The sequence below is a fragment of the Lontra canadensis genome, unplaced genomic scaffold (genome assembly GCF_010015895.1).
Source record: "Lontra canadensis isolate GAN:19392208 unplaced genomic scaffold, GSC_riverotter_1.0 scaffold31, whole genome shotgun sequence".
Lineage (NCBI taxonomy): Eukaryota > Metazoa > Chordata > Mammalia > Carnivora > Mustelidae > Lontra > Lontra canadensis.
The window spans coordinates 16,611,410-16,632,899 of record NW_022631025.1 but is presented as its reverse complement, the minus strand read 5'-3'; the positions used below and the strand labels follow the sequence as shown (position 1 = coordinate 16,632,899).

Here is a 21,490-nt window from a genome sequence, read left to right as displayed (position 1 = left end):
AAATAGATGAATAAAAATGTTTGTGGGGAGGAAATGCCATTTGGAATTCAAAACACTTTCTCCACGTGCTCAGTAATGACAACAGTGGAAAATTGACCCTTAACTTAACTTGTAGATGCACAGATCTGTTATTACTTGAGCACATGTCATAAATCCTCTGAAAAATAAAATAGCTTTGTGCACAATTTTAGAAAATAATTCTTGCCTTATTACAGACAACATCTGTCATATGGCTTTAAAGGAGTCACCAGATACTAGCACCTGAACCCCTGAAATTTACAATGAATATTAACAGATACACATAGATTTTCTTTAAATGAGCAAATGCGAGGGTCCTCACATTTACACTGTTACAAACTGTGTAAACCTCTGGCTTTTTATTCAAGTGGGGTTCGATCATCCTCACCAATTTTTCCTTCCCTTGCTGCTTCTCTGCATATCAATACTTGTTGTGGATCCATGGGTCTCAATCCCACAGGGATTAAGGTCAGATTTCCCCCTCCCTCAGCCTTCTCCCTTTCTCCTCTGCCCCTTACAGGGATGAGATCCTGAAGGCTGGAAGGATCAAACTCTCCCTGTTTGTAATCCTCACTTCAAAGGTCAAATGAAGATTTCTTTTGGGATAGATTTGCATTTGGCCCGGCCAAGTTAAATATCTATTGTTCACCCTAAATTAGGTTGTTAAGGGCTCTTTTCAAATACATTTTATGGTTATAGTGACAGACTAGTCAGATTGTAGACACTTGGTCTAGGTATTTGAGGTCACATCTCAAATATCTTGTTTCAGGAATTAGCTATTTCTGGAAAATTGAGTTTCTTCTTTAGGAGATTGCTATCAGATTTTGGATTAGACTTTTTTTATATGATGTTAGTACCAAAAACTGAAAGAAAATTGTTCCAGGAGGAACCACTTGGATAAAGAACTAATACATCTCCATTGAGTATCTTTTGTTTAGTTCTGAAGATTTGCAACACAGGCTGGCTTTCATTGGCTTTGGGTGTGCTTTTAATGAAACATGTGGAGACTGAGGGCAAGCAAGGGATCTCTTTAGATATAAAATCATCCTGTCCTCAGTTAATCTGATGTACAATGGGACTTTTAAATTTATTAGTCTTTTTTTTAAGGTTTTATTTTTAGGTAATTTCCGCACATGGGGCTTGAACTCACGACCCCAAGGTTAAGAGTCAAATACTCTACAGAAGAAGTCAGCCAGGTGCCCCAACTTTCTCTTTTATGCTATTTCTTCCCATCTCATGATCTTGAATGCCAGCTGCTCTAGTTGGAGTTCTCCATAGGATTCACTGTTACAAAAAAATCAAGACATGAAATCAAAAGCTGTTTTATCATTAGGAAATCTGGGTGAGGTCCATAGAGGTCCTCAGTCATGACTGGTGCATCTGTATGGTAGACAGAATAACAACTCCCCAAAATGTCCACAGCCTCAGAATCTGTGAATGTTAATTTACATGGCAAAGGGGATTTTGCAAATATGACTAAAGAAAAGATCTTGAGATGGGGATAATATCCTTATGATATTATCATTCTTAGTGTCCTCCTTGAGAGGGAGACAAAGAGAAATCAGACTACAGAAGAGGAGAAAGTGGCATGATAAAGGAAACAGGCTTTGAAGAGGAAGGAAGGGGGCCACAAGCCAATTACAGGTGTCTACTAGCAGCGGGGGAAAAGGTAAAGGAACAGATTCTCCAGTGAGAGCCTCTAGAAGGAGCCAAGTCTGCCAAATATTTTGATGTTAACCCTGTGAAACTGATTTGGACTTCTGACGTCCAGAACTGCATCGTTTTAAGTCACAAAGTGTGTGGTGATCTGTTACAGGAAGAGCAGGAAATGAATAGATTTCTGGTATTAAGCATTTAGATTTGGATTTATACAAATAATTTTGAACTCTTAGATTCTTATCCATGCTGATTGTACCTGCAATGACACATCATTACACAAAATGAGGTGGGTATTTGTCTGTAGAGTTCTGAATCTTGGTTTTAGTACAAATTTTTATAGGATACACATCTAGCTGTCTAATTCAGAAATTCAGGAATCTCAATTATGTCTATTTAAAGAATGATAGTAGTAGAGTGTAATGACTTTGGGATTCCTTTTAGAAACTGTATTAGTATCACATGTAAAAAAATGAGATAAAAATTTCTCATTCCTAGATTTTAATCTCATTTAACTCAAGGAGCAAAGTAGCGTGGATGTTAAGTGTTTCAGTTCGATCTTTTACGGCATCGAGCACTCAGTGTACTAAAAATAACAGTATGTGGAGGGGCAAGTTATCAGTTCTGGGACTGTTTTTCCCAGGGAGATGCTCTGAAAAATTTCAACCTGTAAGTTTCACTGAGCAGCTTAGAAAATTACCAACAATGCAGCAGACCTTTCTTTGTCTGAGTTTCTGCCTAACTGTGCCTGGGATCTTGTCTGTAATACGTGTTCAGTTGTTTATTGACACACGTAATCAAGATCTCAGGAATTTGATCTCTAAGAAGGTGAACTCAGTGTTCGTATATGTGCCATAGGCTCCGTGGAGCAACTTTCTAGTAGATCAAGGCAGACACTTCTCCCATTTCCTATCCCATTCCGATGCCCAGGAAGGTTTTGTTTGCTTCTCTGAAACCCTTGGCAAGTCCAGAAGAGCTGCATCAACCCTTTCCTAAACACAGGTTAGTAATGATTCTCAGTATCCTCCTCCTCGTGGTCATCACCATTGCTACCCTCATTACCAAAGTTGGCATCTCTAGTATCTTTACACACTCAGCATTGCACAGAGAGCTCCCATTTCCATGACCTCCTCAGAATGAGACTGATCAACCTTTGGAGCTGGACTTCATCTCTCAAAGATTTTATAGAGGAATCAGGGCAACATTATCCTCCCTGCAAACCTCCCAGCACACTGTGTGTTACGTAAAGAACGCTTGATAAATGTTTGCACAGTGACCATTTGTGAGTGAGGATACTACATTTCAGAGAAATTCTGTAGTTTTCCCAGTTTCCGATAGGCAGAAAGGGAATTGCAGACATTAGAAGGCAGGTCCCTCATCTATTACCTGAGGGACAGATTTTATATATCATGTCACATGTAAACCCTGGAAATGTTCTCTATGTCATCTCAGTTGAATCAGAGTTATGGAAAGGATCAAAAGGAAATGAGTCATCAGAAAGTACATGTTCATTGACCTAATCTCACCATATATGAAGAATAAAGAAATGAAAATTGATTATGTGCCAGCTTTAAAAAAATTTTTAAAATAATATTGTCACTGGTTTTGACCATTTGTTGTAGAGAAAGAGGAGGTTACTCTAGGTCATTTGTACTTTCTTTGTCCATTATTTTTCTCAGTGGGAAGCTAGAGTAGGATTTCCTCTTTGTGAAACTAAAGACAGTTTCCCTGTTAGACCTTAGTTTTCCTCACCAGTGTCATATATGTCTAACTCATCTTGGATTGATACATATGCAAATTTACACAATTGTTTCTACCTGAAGATAGAAAAGCTATTGCCCATAAAATGTGGTGAGTGCTCTTTTAAAGTCCTCAATCATTCACAGCAAATGTGTGTAAATTGCTGAGGACCAAGGAAGGCATCTTGCTCCCTGTTGGAGACCCAGTTCTGCATTCACTGAACACCTGGGTCATTGGGAAGTCAGTAATCAATTGGAAAAACTCAGGGTGGAATTTAGGGCATTACATAGAAGGTTCCCTCTTTCCTACCAAAAATCCTAATTCAGATAGATTTAGGTTGATTAAGTTCCACAGTTCCAGGTGAAAGGACACTAATACTCATTGGACAGCTGTCTCAACAAACCCAATGAAGTAGAAATTTTCTTTGGTCTTTAAGATGAGGAAACTTAGAGAAGCTAAGGAAATTAATGAAGCAGTAGCACTTCAAGTTAAGAGTTGGGGCTTGAATTTCATTGCCTTGAGTTCCAGTCCTGGTAAAACCATTAGGTAGCTCGTGACTTGGGAAGAAAGTGGACTCTCTGATCCTCAGATTCTTTATCAATCAAATAGGGATGAGATTTGGTCCAGACTGCCTGCCTTCAGTTATTTTGAGGATTAATGGTAGACATTTATATGTTCAATCAATTACTATCATCAAAGCAATTGAAGTAGTAAATTTCAGATATGGGGTTCAAAGCTCAAGTGCTTCTCATGGTACCATGTTGCCCTTTGGATGATGTTCACAAAGGCCAGAATTTCTCAGAGTAAGAGGTCTGGGGTTAGAACTTTAAAATGATCTTCCTGGTCAGTTAAATCTGCTATGGAAAGAGTTGCCTACCTGCAGGTGGGGCACCTGTTATGTTTTAAATTGAGCACTCCCAATGGTTACAAGAATATGAGAAGGAGATCATCGATCCCATGTAGTTCCAGGTTGCAGGTCATGGAATGGATATCAAGAGATACAAATGGAATTGGACAAGAGAGAATTTACCTGTCTCTCTAGAAATCGGCCTTGAAGGAGACCAGCCAAGGGTGATTCTGTTCTCTGCACATACACAGTAACTGAATACATACTGTGTGGAAAACAGCATGCAGGGAGAAATACGAAGATTTCCATAAAGATGAAGTCCCTGTTATTCTACAGTTCATTTTGGCAGAAGAGCCGGTGACATGCTCAGCCCAAATCAAGGCACACTGGGTCATGGATTTAACATTCTCTAAGAATAAAGAAAAGAGAGATTAATAACAGAGACCAGAGAAAGGTAGAGGCAAATTGGTAAGACTCCTTGGAAAGAAAGAAAGGAAATATTGGGAGTGCTTGGGTGGCTCAGTGGGTTAAGCCTCTGCCTTTGGCTCAGGTCATGATCTCAGGGTCCTGGGATTGAGCCCCACATCGGGCTCTCTGCTCAGCAGAGCCTGCTTCCTCCTCTCTCTCTGCCTGCCTCTCTGCCTACTTGTGATCTCCATCTGTCAAATAAATAAAATCTTAAAAAAAAAAAAAAGAAAGGAAAGGAAATATTGTTTCCTGCAATCTATTAGCCACTATAAGAGTTGGTTTTTAAGTTGGGTTTTGAAGGAAAGGCACGATTTAATTGTTGGATATAGAAAGAATGGAGAGCCAAAGAGCAAAATAGAAAAAAAGTATGCAAAGTGTGCTGATTTATATGTTACATTGTTGCTCATCATCCTGGGTGAGTCCACATTTTCACATGAACTTTTAATTACAGTCAGTTTCAAAGTTTGCCTTCCTGCCATGATATAATCTAAAATTTCATTCTAAATAATGTTCAAATCATTTTACAATTTTTCTTTTAGTAAGCTTTTAATATTTTTGAAACAAGAGTTACTTTTAAGTAACTTGGATATAATATCAAAATTAATTTTAAAGCCAGGAAATTGTTTCTATAAATGTGGTTTTAAAATCATCACATCGCTTTGAAAAGTTGTAAGAAATATTGCCTGGATCTAGTTTAAAAAAAAAAAAAATACTGTCCAAAACAATTTCCCCCTTTCAGCTGGCCTCCTTTACTAAATCATACTAATTTTTAGGATTTTTTTTTTTTCCAATCTGTCTCCAGTTACTAAGAAACATTTCTCAATTGGTTTTTGAAAATAGGAATTTCAATTTTGATTGTCAGCAAACTGATTTTATTTATTGGTTAAAGTAAATCTAATTAGGTAGGTATTCTTTGTCCAGTCTTACAGATGTAAAAACCAAAACCCAAAATGTTTCAGAGATTTTTTGATGCAGTTTCTGACTGTGGATAAGAGCTGGGTGTGAGTTTGGCTGCCCTGAGACACAATCTTGGCTCTATCACAAAGTAGCTAAATGACCTTGGCAAAGCAGCTGAATCTCTGTCTATCTTGAAGCCATTTGACTTACAAGGATTTCATTACTTAAGATTTTGTTTTTGTTTTTGAACAGTTAGGTGGATGGTCTCCACATCTGAATATTCATTAAGTCAAGATGGTGGACTATATTGACTAAATTCTTATTCCTCTTCAACAAAACTTTAAGAACATACTGTGACAGGGGCTGGCTTGGGTGGTTAGGTGGGTTAAAGCCTCTGCCTTCGGCTCAGGTCATGATCCCAGAGTCCTGGGATTGAGCCCTGCATAGGGCTCTCTGCTCAATGAGACGCCTGCTTCCCCCCCTCTCTCTGCCTGCCTCTCTGCCTACTTGTGAACTCTCTCTCTGTGTCAAATAAATAAAATCTTTTTTAAAAAAGGAAAAAGAAAAGATCTTATTTGTTTATTTGATAGAGAGATCACAAATAGGCAGAGAGGCAGGCAGAGAGGCAGGCAGAGAGAGACAAGGAAGCAGGCTTCCCGCTGAGCAGAGAGCCCTATGTGGGGCTTGATCCCAGAACCCAGGGATCATGACCTGAGCCAAAGGCAGAGGCTTAACCCACTGAGCCACCCAGGCCCCACAATAAATAAAATCTTAAAAAAAAAAAAAAAAAAAAGAATGTACCATGACTCACATATTAGTCGGTAGAGGTACAAAGATGAAAAAGATACCTGTAGAAACTTTCAAAAACTTTCCACAAATACTAATATCAAAGCAGCAAAACCAGTATGTAGTGGGTCAACCTGTTATTGGACATCAAAATAAATTTGGCATGGACCCTATAATGTTCAAATTTCTCTTAAACGCCTCAATAACTGTGAAGCACTTGAATACTCTGTCAAAACTCTTATTTCAAAACATATCTTTACTGTTCTCATAGAAAACTATACAAAAGTCCCTGATGTGTGTTTATTCCAACTTGCTATTGTTTTATAGGACATTCTTAAGGGCATTCTTAAGGTGAGCCAGTATCCTTCCAGTGAGGAGCTCTGGCTGGGGCCCGCTCACTAGCTACTTACTTATATTACTGCAACTCGTTTAAAAAGTCAATATCCTCCTATTACATCTATAAGCAGAATGGTCAAATTCAGAAGTTGCAAAAATCACTTTTTAGACAAACCATAACAGACTCTTAATCTCATGAAACAAACTGAGGATTGCCAGGGGGAGGGGGGTAGGGAGAGGGTGGTTGGGTTATGGACATTGGGGAGGGTATGGGCTACGGTGAGTGCTGTGAAATGTGTACACCTGGCGATTCACAGACCTGTACCCCTGGGGCAAATAATACAGTATATGTTAATAAAAATTTTAAAAACAAAACAAAACAAAAAGCACTCTTTTTACCTTCAACCTATTCGATTATTTTTGACCTTATTTGATTGTTTGTTTGTTTTACCACTTTGCTCTCTAGCCTCCTACCTTCCGGGGAGAATTGGATCATTTTGTTCCTTGACTCTCGAAGAGTGAAGGTCAAACAGTGTGGTCTGGAGAAGCCTCCTCCTGGGAACTCAGCTGCTGGACTGGGTCTGTCGCACTGAGATCACAGAACTTATCTGCAAACTCATGCCACTTTACAAAGCCACGTTGCAATGAAGTCCTGCAGAGAACACAAGGTTATGCTACTATAAACACATGCTTTGACACTTTTATTTTAAAAGAGTTTATTACTTGTAAAAGCAAAGACGTTTTCAATGTTTTCCTTGGTTGATATTTATCAGCATATCTATACCTATGCATATTGTTTCATATTACAAACTTGAACCTGAACTTTTCCCTCCATGGTTCCCTGCACTTACTTTGTACACATCTTGGTCAGAGGAGACAGTCTTCTGCTTCGGACTATCAGATCCTTAGAGGCAGATGCATTAAAATCCAGTCAGGAGACAGAAACCATTCCAGTTATTTTGACGAACAGAATTTCATTTAATGAATAGTTAACTAGGTGTAAAAATGTTAATAACGGAATGCGTAGAAAGAGAACTCTGAACTATCACAGTCATAGCAACGGCAGAAATCACCTACAAGGTTTAGGCTGGAGAGGACATAAGAAGAAGTTGGCATTATTAACACTCAGAAACTCAGAGGTGAGCCCCAGGTTGCTAGCCCTCAGAACGCAGGAGTGTCCTGGGGCTGACGTGCTGACGTCTCCGAGGAGGGGCATGATGGGGTTGGTTCTTTAAGCATCGGGAAAACTTCCAACTGGATTCAGCTGCTGCTGCAAGAAGGCACTGCAGGGTAAAGAAGTTTTGCTGCATGAGGCTTTCAGGAATCACAAGCAAAAAGGAAGCCCCAGAAGGAACAAGCAGAAAGGAGCAAATCCCTTCTTTTCCCACTGTTGCTACTACCACTAGAACCCCACATTACCAGAACCCAACATATAGCCAGCAGGCAAAGCAGAAACGTGGTATGCGAAGTCCCAGCTTCCCAGAGCAGAGTAGGGAAGGGGAGGCTTGGAGATGAGAGACAACAGCTTAATAGTTGGCGGCACAGGCGGGGAATGTGTCTTATTATAATCAGCACCTGGCAGAGGTCCTGCACGAGGACAGAATTGAATAATTGCTTGTGGGGTGGAGATGTGGGGGTAGTTAGGATTAAAACTGATTTTAGGGGCGCCTGGGTGGCTCAGTGGGTTAAAGCCTCTGACTTTGGCTTGGGTCAGGATCCCAGGGTCCTGGTATCGAGCCCCGCATCGGGCTCTCTGCTCAATGGGGAGGCTGCTTCCTCCTCTCTCTCTCTCTCTGTCTGCCTCTCTGCCTACTTGTGATCTCTGTCTGTCAAATAAATAAATAAAATCTTTAAAAAAAAACCCTGATTTTAATAGTCAACATTAGTTGTCTTAGCTGTCTTCATGTCGGAAAAAAACTTGATAGAACACTTTCCCTGTAGAAGGCGAGGTCCCAATGGTTACAGTCTCCACAGAGAGAAGGAGGATTAAACCATTCCTCATAAAAAGTTAGTGGCCACGTGGGTGGCTCGGTGGGTTAAGCCTCTGCCTTCAGCTCAGGTCGTGATCTCAGGATCCTGGGATCGAGCCCCAATATCAGGCTCTTTGCTCGGCAGGGAGTCTGCTTCCCTCTCTCTCTCTGCCTGCCTCTCTGCCCGCTTGTGATCTCTCTCTGTCAAATAAATAATTCTTGAAAAAAAAGAAGTTAGTGGGAATTGGGGTGGAGTAGGGTGAAGGGCAATGGAAGCAACTGGAGAAGGGCAAGGTGGGCTGGGGAGAGAACAAACAGACCAAGAAGAGAGTCAAGGTCAATCAGACTAAGACCAGACTGAATTGCAAAGACAATCAGAGAAAAGTCCTGGTAGAGAGATGATAGAAGTAGTTTTTAAAATAATAAATATTTCAATTCAATGAAGTAAGGTAAACTCAAATCTTCAAGACATTAGCGTTTGCTTCTCATGCCCTTTATACCTGGAATGGTTGCAAATAAAGGGGGCAGGATGCTTTTATGTTGAGATGATCCTTAAAGTGCACCAGGTCTCTGGGAGCTGGAGTTGTAAGTCAGACATGACTAATCAGCAAAGCCTCTATACCTTCTCCAGCTAAAGTCCCCAGAGAGACAGGGGTGTGAGTCTGTCACAGAACACGGGATAAGGCTATAGAAAAGATCAGGAACTCTCAAGGATTAGAGGGGATCCCAGCTTGAGTCCTGGTAACATTTGTTTTGTTAGAATGCACACATTTTGTTAGAATACACACTATGAAAACAAAGCGGTTTTGTAAATATTTGGCTAACTGGTTCCATTTTTAGGCAAAGCGTGAGTTCACTAAATTGATGCATCATTTGAACATCTGCAAGGACCCGATCCTCCAAGTTTTAGATCTAAGCCTGCGTCTGTATAAACTCAGAATAAAACCTATCTCCCCAGGCGCCTGGGTGGCTCAGTGGGTTAAGCCTCTGCCTTTGACTCAGGTTATGATCTCAGGGTCCTGGGATTGAGCCCCGCCTTGGGCTCTCTGCTCAGCAGGAAGCCTGCTCCTCCCTCTCTCTGCCTGCCTCTCTGCCTGCTTGCGATCTCTCTCTCTCTGTGTCAAGTAAATAAATAAAATCTTTAAAAAAACCCCTATCTCTCCTATATAAAACAGTTGACATAAAGATAAAAGCATCAAAGGAAAATGTGGTCTGCAAATACAGTTACATCACATTAAGGAAGTGAAGTGGTAGTTCCTTTTGTAAAGGAGCTGGCTTATGATGTAAAGATGGGCATAGCAAGAAGACAAATGAGTTTTTGTTAATTAATTTAAGATTTTATTTATTTATTTGACAGAGAGAGAAAAAGGGAGTGCACAAGCAGGAGGAGTGGCAGGAATAGGAAGAAGCATGCTCCCTGAGGCAGGATTTGATCCCAGGACCCCGGGGATCATGACCTGAGCAAGGTAGACTTAACTGACTGAGCCATTCAGGTGCCCCCAACAACTGACTTCTAGCTTTAATGTTTAGTAATTTGCTTCTCAAGTAACTGCTGCCTCAGCTGCCTCCTTGATGAAATAAGAAATTTTTTTGCTTTCCAGCCCAACCATTCTGTCCTGATGTGACTACGGTGGGGAGTGTTCCAACTCTGGGGCATACGGGGCTTTTCCGTTTCCCTTGTGCATTAGTATATAATACTCAGACGACTGGGAAGGGGATGGGTAAATTTGATAGGCAACAGTGAGGTTCCTGCCCCCCGCCCTGAGGTTTTATTTATTTTAGAGAGAGATCAAGAGAGAACTAGAGCAGAAGAGGCAGAGGGAGAAAGAGAGAGAGTGTCAAGCCCACTCTGAGCTGAGCACAGCGCCGGACTTGGGGCTTAATTCCACGACTTTTGAGATCACCACCTGAGTCGAAACCAAGAGTCGAACGCTTCACTGACTGCTCTACGCAGGCGCCCCTGCCCTATGGAGGTTTTGAGAGAAAAAAAGATATTGATCTTAACTAATGTTCAAAGTTATTTGGGTATGGCTGATGGGCTGAGATGGCTGTTAACTGATGAAAAGAAAATCTCTTGCAGCCCAGAACTTGAGTGTGATCTGGGGCCCAGCAAATCAGCAACATCAGTGGGGCGCCTGGGTGGCTCAGTGGATTGGATGAGGGTTCATGATCTCAGGGTCCTGAGATCGAGCCCTCCATCAGGCTCCCTGAGCCTGCTTTCTCCTCTCTCTGTGCCTACCTCTCTGCCTACTTGTGATCTCTGTCTGTCAAATAAATAAATAAAATCTTAAAAAGAAAAAAAATCAGCAACATCAGCATCATCTGGTAACTCATTAGACCGGTATCAACTCAGGCTCTGCTTCACACCAGCTGAATCAGAATCTTTGGAGGCGGGATCCAGCAGAAGGTGTTTCACAAAACTCCCCAGGGGGCACCTGGGTGGCTCAGTGGTAAAGCATCTGCCTTCTTTTCTTTCTTCTTTTGAAGATTTTATTTATTTATTTATTTGACAGACAGAGATCACAAGTAGGCAGAGAGAAAAAGACAGGGAAGCAGGCTCCCTGCTGAGCAGAGGGCCCGCTTAACCCACTGAGCCACGCAGGCACCTAAGCATTGGCTTGGGTCATGATCCCAAACTCCTGGGATCACATCAGCAGGGAGCCTGCTTCTCCCTCTCTCTCTGCCACTCCCCCTGTTTGTGTTCCCTCTCTCTCTATCAAATAAGTAAATAAAATCTTAAAAAAAGGTGGGAGTAACCAGGCCTGAGTCAGCCTAGGGTTCCCTGAGAAGGAAAAAGATGTTTTCCAGTAATAACTGAGAAGAGGGTTCAAAATTTTTGTATGTCAAAGAAATAGGATGTTATTTTGTTCTCTAAGCTGGTGAAGTGAGATATATTTGATCATACTTTGATTCTCTGGTTCTCTTGGGTTAAAAATTCAGGCTTATAATTTCAACTTTAGTTGAATTTAAGTTCTCCAGTGCGACATTTTTAAAAACCAAAAATCTCAGTGACCTGGGGTCATTTTTAGAGGTAATCAGGCTTCTGTCATAATAGTTGAGGTATGTTTAGTCTTCTGAAAATTTGAATGTTCTGAGTAGTTACAGACTTTTGCATTTTTTAAAATTTTAAAACAAATTTTTTAAAAGTAGTCTTGGGGTGCCTGGGTGGCTCAGTGGGTTAGGCCTCTGCCTTTGGCTCAGGTCATGGTCTCAGGGTTCTGGGATCGAGCCCCACGTCTGGCTCTCTGCTTGGCAGGGAGCCTGCTTCCTCCTCTCTCTCTGCCTACTTTTGATCTCTCTATCAAATAAATAAAATCTTAAGAAAAATTAAAAAAATGAAAGTAGTTTCTACATCCAACATAGAGCTCAATGTCATCACCCCATCACCCCAAGATCAAGAGTCCTATGCTCTACTGACTGAGGCCAGCCACATGCCCCAGACTTCCCCATATTTTTTTTTTTAAAGAAACGATTTCGGTGTAGACAAGGAAGACACAATACAGGTTTACTTGAACTAGTACAAATAGTATCTTTTTTTTTTTTTTTTTAAGATTTTGTTTATTTCAGATAGAGGGGGAGAGAGCACCAGCTGGAGAGGAAGAGGGAGAAGCAGGGTCCCCACTGAGCAGGGAGCCCAACTCAGGGCTCATTCCCAGGACCCTGGGATCATGACCTGAGCCAAGAGCAGACATTTAACAGACTGAGCCACCCAGGAACCCCTAAAACATTGTCACTACACAAAAAGGATTTGCCAACTGGGAAAAAGCAGAATTATATTACTATTTTGGAAAACTGCATATTATTTCGCATTTGGGAGGAATTGCCTAAGCTAGTAGAATGTATTAACTTAATGCTCATTATCTGCCTAGTTTCAAGAAGACTTTGGGGCTACTAAAAAACTTCGTGCAATGTGAAAGATGAAAAGAGAGAAAGCGAGTAGAAAAAGGAGCAAAAGTACGCAAGACTTGGGGCGCCTGGCTGGATCTGTCAGAAGAACATTTGACTCTTGATTTGGGGGTTGTGAGTTTGAGCCCCACGTAGGGTTTAGAGCTTACTTAAAAAAGAGAGAGAGAGAAAGAGAGGGATTTTTTCTTTATCAAGCCCTCTTTGTAATTTCAGCCTTTTTGCATTTTCCCATTGCAGTTTTATGGGACAGCGATTCTCACAAAATTCCCGGAGTCAAAACTTAAAAAAAGTGACAGCCGTCTTGTAAAAGACACAGCAGGAGGACAGCAGGATGTGTGTGGGTCCTTCTTCTCTGCAGTTCTTTGCCTTTAAAGTACATTTTTACCAGTCAGTTATTCACCCCTCCCCCAAACTGAAGATGCTACATTAAAATATAATAATTTACATTTTGGGGGCGCCTGGGTGGCGAGTTAAGCCTCTGCCTTTGGCTCAGGTCATGATCTCAGGGTCCTGGGAGTGAGCCCCGAATCGGGCTCTCTGGTCAGAAGAGCCTGCTTCCCCCTCTCTCTCTGCTTGCCTCTCTGCCTACTTGTGGTCTCTAACTGTCAAATAAATAAATAAATCTTAAAAAATAATAATTTACATTTTGTTGACATGCTAGTTGTACTGGCTGGAGAGATCTTTGAGTGATCTTTCCCCTGGTTATAAAAGTAAAACATGATTGGTGTGTGCAGACAATCCAAAACAATCGAGATCATATGGAAAACAAGAAAATAAGATGATTTATGATTTCAGCAGTCTGGAGTCTAGAGGTACCGCTGTTTAGATTTGGTGCATAAACATTTTCTATATGAGCAAAATTTCATAAGCATTATTTGTGATGGCTGCATGATACTCCATAGTATATAAACAGCATCACTTATTTAAACACCTCCTTGTGGGGATATAGGTTAATCCCTATACAATAAATTGCAACAAAATTAATCATGCAAAATTCTCACCTGGGATGAATTCTTAGGCAGACTGACGCCTCTTCTTTTTAGGCAATAAATGTGGCTGCCAGTTAGTTATACAGTGCCCTGTCCTCTCTAGCTAAGAACCATTCTTTTTTTTTTTTTTTTTAGATTTTATTTATTTATTTGACACAGAGAGAGAAAGAGAGAGATCACAAATAGGCAGAGAGAGAGAGGGAAGCAGGCTCCCTGCTCAGCAGAGAGCCCGATGCAAGGCTTGATCCCAAGACCCTGAGATCATGACCTGAGCTGAAGGTGGAGACTTAACCCACTGAGCCACCCAGGCGCCCCACTAAGAACCATTCTTAAAAGAAGAATGGATATTGCTTTTAAGCCAAGATTATTTCTGATAAGTAGTGTTATAGACACATACATTGGAAAAATTGATCGAGAGTTTCCTGAGAGAAAACCAAAACAATATTAGGTTAGAAAATTATAATTCCTTTTTTTTTTTGCTTTGTCAATATTAGATGTATACATCTGCCCCCCGTCTCTCTCTCTCTCTCTCTCTCTGCTTCTTTCTTTGCTTCCCCTCTCTTCCCCCTCCTTTCCCCCTTTTCCCCTTTTCTCATCTGTGTGCTTCAATGTTGTGGATCCTTTCTGGAATGAATCTAGTTCAGCTGGGCCTGGACTACAGCTCTCCAGCTCCCTTCTTGCTAAGCATTCATCCGCAGTAACAGTAAAAGCACGCTGTCTGTGAAGGTGCTGACAGGGCTGGAAGTGGCTCAGATGGGAGAGCTTAGTTCAATGCATTTTTTAAATGATGCCACAATAATGAGATCTGTGACTTACAAGCAAAGCCTGGGTGTCTTGTGCACACAAAGACCTGTTCCTTGTGGCAGGAAACAACTATTTGGATCAAACAAAGCATAATCAAAATAGCTTCTTAGCAGTATTCTTTTAAAAATATTCTCATGAGTCACTAATTTCATTTCTCTGAATTTTTGGATAATTTCATAAAATCCTTTTTTAATATGGAGTTCTCAGCATGGTTCTTCAGTCTGAAGAAATGTTACTATAATCAACTATAGTTCTCAGATGTTTTATTTTCTGCTTAATGATATATGTGCATATCATGTGACTGTGTTGTAGATCATATGAATATATTATAGCTTAAAACTCAGAATTTGAATTTCATGGACCATGCTAAAATTCAATAAAACGACATTTGGATGCAAGGGGGAAAGTACAACATGTGGCTTAGATTTTCCTTAAAATACACAGGGGATAGTTAAGGGGGAAAAGTGCTTGGGACAGAGTACATCTGGAGTTTTGCCAGACTCATACCATTTAAACAATGGTTTAAGACTGAATTGAAATCCCAAACAGATCTCTTCAATCTCCCCCAAAGGGTATAAGGTAGCATTTCAGCTTTGACAGATAAAGTTAATGAAAATACTTCAAATGAGCAAAATGAAAACGTTGGACTCGAAGAAACTGTTTTGCCCTTTGGAATTCAAGGACTTCCCACCTCCACTTGAATCCCCATTCTGCCTTTTTACCTACAAAGTGGTTATCACTGGCTTTCGAAACCCCTTCTTTACTCTCCCCTTTCCAATGACAACTCCACCCTGCCCCTGTACCCCCACACAAAATTGTATCCCCATAGTCTGCTTAACACTACCACTTCAAACCCTTGCCACATCATCCAAGCCTGAATATGCCCCCCAGACTATCTTTTCTGCCCATTTCATAGTCAGGTACAATGATGAACGAGAATTCTTGTCCAGTGGAGGAACCACGTCCCGCTGTCATTTACCAAGATCTCTGTATCGTTTTGTGCATATCAGAGATGGTGATTTTTGTCAGTGAATGGAATTTAAGGAGAACTGGTGGCTTTGAGAATCAATTTTTTTTTTTTCTCCTAAGGCATTCTGTTTCCATACTGTTCTGGACTCTTTCTGTACTAGTGCCAAGCAGGCAAATGTCACCTTCGAATCCCAGGAGAAGATGTGTTGATCAGCCTTCCAAACCCCCCATGCAAAGATGCTTAGTACCAAGGCCAGCTAACTGGCTCTGATTCCTCTGGATGCCACCAGCCTTCCTCCCTGGCTGGACTCGTGCCAGTCTACTTAAGGAGATAATTGACCACAGGCCAGCTTGACTGACAGCCTTCCTAAGTGCCAGATGCCAACTGTGCCGATTCTGGAGAGCCTGTTCTGCTAGCGACTACAGCTAAAATATCTTTGTCCTCCCTCTGCCCTTAGCTCTTGTCTCTGCTTCTCAAGGAAATACAATCAAATGGATGATTCCAAGCTGTTTCCCTCTTACTTTACTGTAAAGATATCTACACTGAAATCTCTCTCTTGTCTCATTGCTTCTGCCCATCTTGCTCAGGCTCCCGTGCCTGCAGGTGAGTGGGATACAGGCTAAGCAACCCTATTCTTTTTTATCATCCTGGAAAGCACGATTCTCTCCCCTAATGATGTTATTAAACCACCACAAATGATTTTATTAAACACATGAACTGAGATGGTCATACCTTTTTATTGTCTCTACTTGCATTTCACTTCTATCCAGAATTTACTTTCCCTCTATCTCAACCTGTCGCTAGAGAGAGAATCCTGTGAGTTCAGATGAGATCACATACTCAGTTGAGAGGGTCACCAAAATAGTACCATCAATTTATTATTCTTATTAGCTTTTGTACTTCTCTATATACTTTGATTATTACCAGGACAATACTTTTTTTTTCTTTTTTTAATGGCCTGAACCCTATGAACATGTTTAAAATAAGCACCAGATCTGGTTCCAATGTCTTTAAATGGATGTTTTATGGCATCTGGGTATGAAAATCTGATTCTGGTGATGAGCAGTGAGCCTCAGGCCTGGGGTCCTCCCAGTCCTGGTATCTCAGAGGTCTGCCAAGACTAATCCTGCCAGGTTCCTGGCTTGGGAATGGGGTGGTAATTGCTTAGGCGGATAAAGCCCCACACAATACAGTCAGATTCCTGATCCCATCTTAGTTAAGAGGGGTCTTCAGGACAGGGCTGGTGTCTGGGGCTTCAACTGGAAGCCTCCCTTGGGATCAGAGTTTTGGCAGAAAGCTCCCCTCACCCTTATTTATTTGCCTGAATTCCCAGGTTCTCTACTCTCAATGCCAAGCATTGTTTCCTTTGGGTACCTGGATCTCCTGCTGGATAAAAATTCGAGTAGAATTATCTCTAAATTCACTTGGCCTTCCCTTCTCCTTTTTCTCTTTTCTTCCAGTAAATACTAAACACCCTTGTTTTCAACACAGAGGCAGGAAGGAGTTAGCTCAGCGGGGCCAGGAAAACTGTGAGGGACAATTGCTCATTTCCTGTGGCTGTGGCCCACAGGCTCCTTTCTTCCCAGGAGGGACTACTGCTTAGGCTAGCTCTGTTGGTGCTAAAGGACACTTTGGGCTGTGCCCCTTTCCTGGAAAAGGGGCCCTGGGCACCGTAAAATCACACCTTTTGGACAGCTGGACCAGAAGGAAGGAGTGTTCTTTTGAACAAGCCCCTGGGATTCAATTGCTATTTCCAGCCAATGGACTCTTCTAAACTAGGGGTCCTGACCCCAGGACTTCTAGGCACTCACTCATCCAGAGGAGGACAAAGAAGCCAAACTCAAAAGTCCCTCCAAATCTGTGACCCCCCCCATGTCAGTGTCCCCCTTCTTTTCTCTTTTTCCACCGCATCAGACTAGTGAAGAGGGAAACCCTGCCGAAACCCTTACAGAGTCTCAAGTTGGAAGAAGTGGGTACACCAGTTGTTTCAGTTCGCAAGGACTTGGTGACCTAAACGGAGACCAAACCTCGGCTTCGAGCTGAGATGCAACTTGTACATAAAGCATGCGTGGAAACACCTACTTCAAGATTTAACCAACACCCGCCCCACCTCCCGTCCCCACCCCTCCCCCTCAGTGTCATTACTGTGTGCTGGTCATCTTGTAGGTCCTTTACTTTCTTCGGAGGAAAGGTTAGAGGAGGCTTCTGTTGGGCCTGACTGAACAGATGGAGCCCCGTTCGAGGTCGGAGAGCAGACAGCCGGCCGTGGCTTCCCCGACCGGCGCCGGGCCGGGGCCGCCTCGCCAGCTCCCCGCGCGGCTCGGCAGCCGCTGCAGCCCGCAGGTTCCCTCCCGGGAGAGCGGACCGCGGGGCCAGGGGTTCTCGCCCGCCCAGCGCTCTGGGGCCCCAGGCTGCCGCCTCCTCCCGAGGCCCTGCTCGCCGAGGACGCTCCCCGAGCGGGAGCGCAACAGGTCCTCCCGGCTTCGGTGGCGGGGGTCGCACTCCATGTCAGTGTCGGCCGCGGTGGCAGTGGCAGGGACCTGGCACCGACTTCCCCGCCCCGGTCTGTCTTCCAGACTTAAGGGGGCGCCTCAGGGCATCTACCCAAGGGTACAGAGTCCCCGGCGTGGCCCGCCCTCCAGGCCCTTAGGAAAGGGGAAGGGTGTTGAGTGGTGGTGATGGTGAACTGAAGTGAACCTCAAATGGGAACAAAAAAATTCCCTGTTGCGGGTTTTTTGCTAATGCGGTTCCCTGCCCTGAGGTGGGCTGGGGATCCGGAGGCCAGCATAAGGATGGTGGAATTCCAGAAGGTAATTGCGCCAACGGATAATAAGAGCAATGGAGGACGCTTGTCCCTGGTGGCGGCTCTCCTGTGAACTCACCCCTTAAGAGGCTCTGAAGTTGAGAAATAAAGGGGAGGAGAGGATTTGGAAAGTCCCTCGACCGCCCAGTGGGCGCTCAGACTGCCGCCTCCTCTCCTGAGAAGCGCAACATCCTCACACCGGCAGCGGCATATCCAGAGAGAAGCTTTAATGGGGAACACCGCGTACAACACCGGCAGACATGAACTTGTTACAAAGTCACAACCCGAACGCGGCGCGGACACAAGCCCAAGGTGACTCAGAGGCAAAGGGCAGCTGCCTCCTCCTTACCCGCGCCCCCCTCGTTCCCAAAAGTTTGTTGCGAGTAAAGTGCTATTCCTGGGGCTCAAAAAGGGGGAAGGAGCAATAGCGGCAAGTTTCTTTTCCATTCACGAGCTGAAAATGAAAAATTCGCCTGAGAGTCGTAGGCGCCAAACAGCGCTCAGGATACCACATCGACCGCGGCGCGCCGAAGGGACGGAAGTCATCCTCTGACATCTGTCCGGAGGCTGGAAGGCAACCGCCAAGAAGCGCTCCTGGAAGCGTTAAGACCAATACTGTCGGGTGTTGGCGCGGGTTTTTCTTGCACTCATGATTAGAGGAGCAAAATCCCATGATGCAAGTGATTTTTTTTTTCCTTTAAAGTCCCAAATGGAACGGATCGTGGGAATTAACATTATTTGGGGGCTCCTTAACAGCCTCATCCGATTGATACACAAACGAATTGCAGGTAAAAAGCCGCCTTTATTGTCTCTCTTTGGTTGTGTTCCCCCGAACTTTACTTTTGGAATCTGGGGCTTTGCTCCTTAAGCCGCTACCATTCTGTTTTGTGCAAACTAATTGCTTTAGCTGTCCTTCTGTCCTTGTCGACCCCCGGGTCAGAGCAAGAAACTGAACTGTTTCCCAAGATCCTTCGTGGAGTTCCTGCTACCCCCTCACCCCCAAGCGACTTTATTCATGATACCGTGTCCTCGCCCATTTAACTGACCGGCAAGATAACGATATGAAAATGCTCTCTCTTTTCCATCTTAAATAAAACGAGATTTCCTTAGTGAATAGCAGTTTTGTCTAGGATGTTGACGAGAGGCCTCTCCCAGGGTGAGAAACTTGGTGGCTGAGGTCCGTTTGAAGCGTCATTGTCTGTTGGATTTCTCCCGGGGAGGTTTAGCTCCGCCAGCTTCTGCTCCCAGGAATGAGGGTCTAAATCCATTTGCAATTTGCCAAAGAGGCTTCCCCAAACTCCTTCGCTCCCTCCCCCCATAACTTACTGACTTACAATATTAATTACAATAGAAACTCTTACCTGAAAATTTCCTTTCATTAATCTGATTGTACAACATAGTATAAACACAAACACCAGAAGTGTTATCTTTATTCAGATCACTGGAGAATCCGCTTTCGGGTTTGTCTGTTCAAAGACTTTCCTTTGCCACAAAGGCTCAGGCTCGCCAGGTCTGCCCAGCCTCAGGGCGCCTTCTCCCTAACCGGCTGTCCTGGGCCGGGAGTGCCTGCACGCTTCCGGCTCCGCGGCTCGCCGTGTCCCCTACGAGTGCACCAGCACCGAGTGCAGGGAGCTGCCCTTGCTCTCGGCCGCACTCGGGGCGGTGGGCTCCAGCAGGGAGGCGGCCGGCGAGGCCGCAGCCGCAGGGCACACGGTGGACGGCGCCGGCGGCTGCTGCGCGGCCGCGGGGACAGTGAGGGTCGGAGGCAGCGCGGCCACCGGCGGCAGCGAGGGGGTAGGCTTGATGGGCACCGGCACCGCAGGCAGGCTCTGGCTTGCCGAGTGGCACAGGGCCTTGACCGGCACGCCGAAAGCCCCGTACTCCGGGCCCACAGGGACCCCCGCCGCGGCGGCGGCGGCGGCGGCTGCGGCCACCGAATCCATAACGCCCACGTGCGGCCACACGGAGCTGACCACGTTGCCAAGCTGGCCCGGCACGGGGTAACCCAGGTGGTGCATGACTGACGCCAAGGGCAGCCCGCCGGCCTGAAGCACGCCCTTGTAGTCTCGGCTGATGATGTTCTCGATGGCGAACGGATGCTTGAAGCCCGACGTGGACGCTGCTGCGGCAGCGGCGGCGGCGGCCGCTGAGCCCAACCCGTAGGGTGGGAACTGCGACAGGCGCCCCACGCTGCCCACGGCCGCCGCCGCCGCTGCCGCAGCCGCCGCCGCCACCGCTGCCGCCTCCTGCATCTTGCCCGGGTGGGACGGCGGCTGAGGCTGCGACTGCTGGGGAGGCTGCTGCGGGGGCTGCGACGAAAGGTGCGGCGGCTGCGGGGCGGGAGGAGGCTGCTGATGGAAATAATGCACCATGTGCGGCGGCGGCGGGGGCGGCGGCGGCTGGGGCGGGTGGTGGTGGTGGTGGTGGTGGTGCGCGGCCGCGTGGTGGTGGTGGTGGTGGTGGTGCGGGTGGTGGGGGTGAAGGTGCCCTCCGGGCCCGGCGCCTGGCGCGCTCTTGGTGCTTCCCGCGTGCAGGTGAGTGTGTTCCGCGCGCAGCACCTTGAAGCGCTTTCGGCGCCGCAGGAAGCTGCCGTTCTCGAACATGTCGCCGCAGTCGGGATGCAGCGCCCAGAAGCTGCCCTTGCCGGGCTGGTCCGGCCGCCGCGGGATCTTGATGAAGCAGTCGTTGAAGGAGAGGTTGTGGCGCAGGCTGTTCTGCCAACGCTGCGTGTGCTCGCGGTAGTAGGGGAAGCGCTCCATGATGAACTTGTAGATGTCGCTCAGCGGCAGCATCTTCTCGGCCGAGTGCTGGATGGCCATGGCGGTCAGCGAGATGTACGAGTAGGGCGGCTTTTGGTCGCTGTACGAGCTCTTCCCCGGCCGCGGCATCGCCTCCGGCGCCTCCACTGCCCTCCGGCCCCCACTGGACGGCAGTGTCTACGCACCGGGTTGCCGGGGCCTGGCGGTCTGCACTAAGCCCCAATCCGCCCGCCCAGCCCCGCCACCCCGCCCTTTCTGTCCCCAGACCCTCTCGCCGTCTCTCTCCAGACTTCTACCAGCTGTTCGGGGGGCTCCGCGCCTGCTGCCCTCTCGGGCCAGCTCAGCTCTCCGCGGCTAGCAACTTCTGGCCCGACGGTGGCCGACCCGCGCAGAGAGTGGCGGGCGGGGCGCGCCAGCTTCCCCACCACACCCTCCCGGCGGCTTCCCCCGGGTGGTCAGAGACCCGGTGCTAGAGCGGGCGGTGGAGGCGTCGGCAGGGCCGCGTTCCGTTCCCGGCCTCCTCTTTTCTTTTTCTCGGTCC

General features: G+C 45.4%; 1 protein-coding gene and 1 pseudogene across 1 annotated transcript; both read right to left on the bottom strand.

Annotated features, from left to right (window-relative positions):
• LOC116873075 overlaps positions 1 to 17,894 on the bottom strand; it is a 28,907-nt pseudogene extending 11,013 nt beyond the window's left edge.
• A 1,897-nt stretch (positions 17,895 to 19,791) lies between these two features.
• Positions 19,792 to 21,078, bottom strand: FOXB2 (forkhead box B2). Its single transcript, XM_032866735.1, has one exon. It carries the CDS (start codon positions 21,076 to 21,078, stop codon positions 19,792 to 19,794), a length of 1,287 nt encoding a protein of 428 aa, XP_032722626.1.
• Positions 21,079 to 21,490: the final 412 nt, after the last annotated feature.

Coding starts and splice junctions, on each gene's coding strand:
- FOXB2 (XM_032866735.1), bottom strand. CDS start 21,078: ATGCCGCGGCCGGGGAAGAGCTCGTACAGCGACCAAAAGCCGCCCTAC.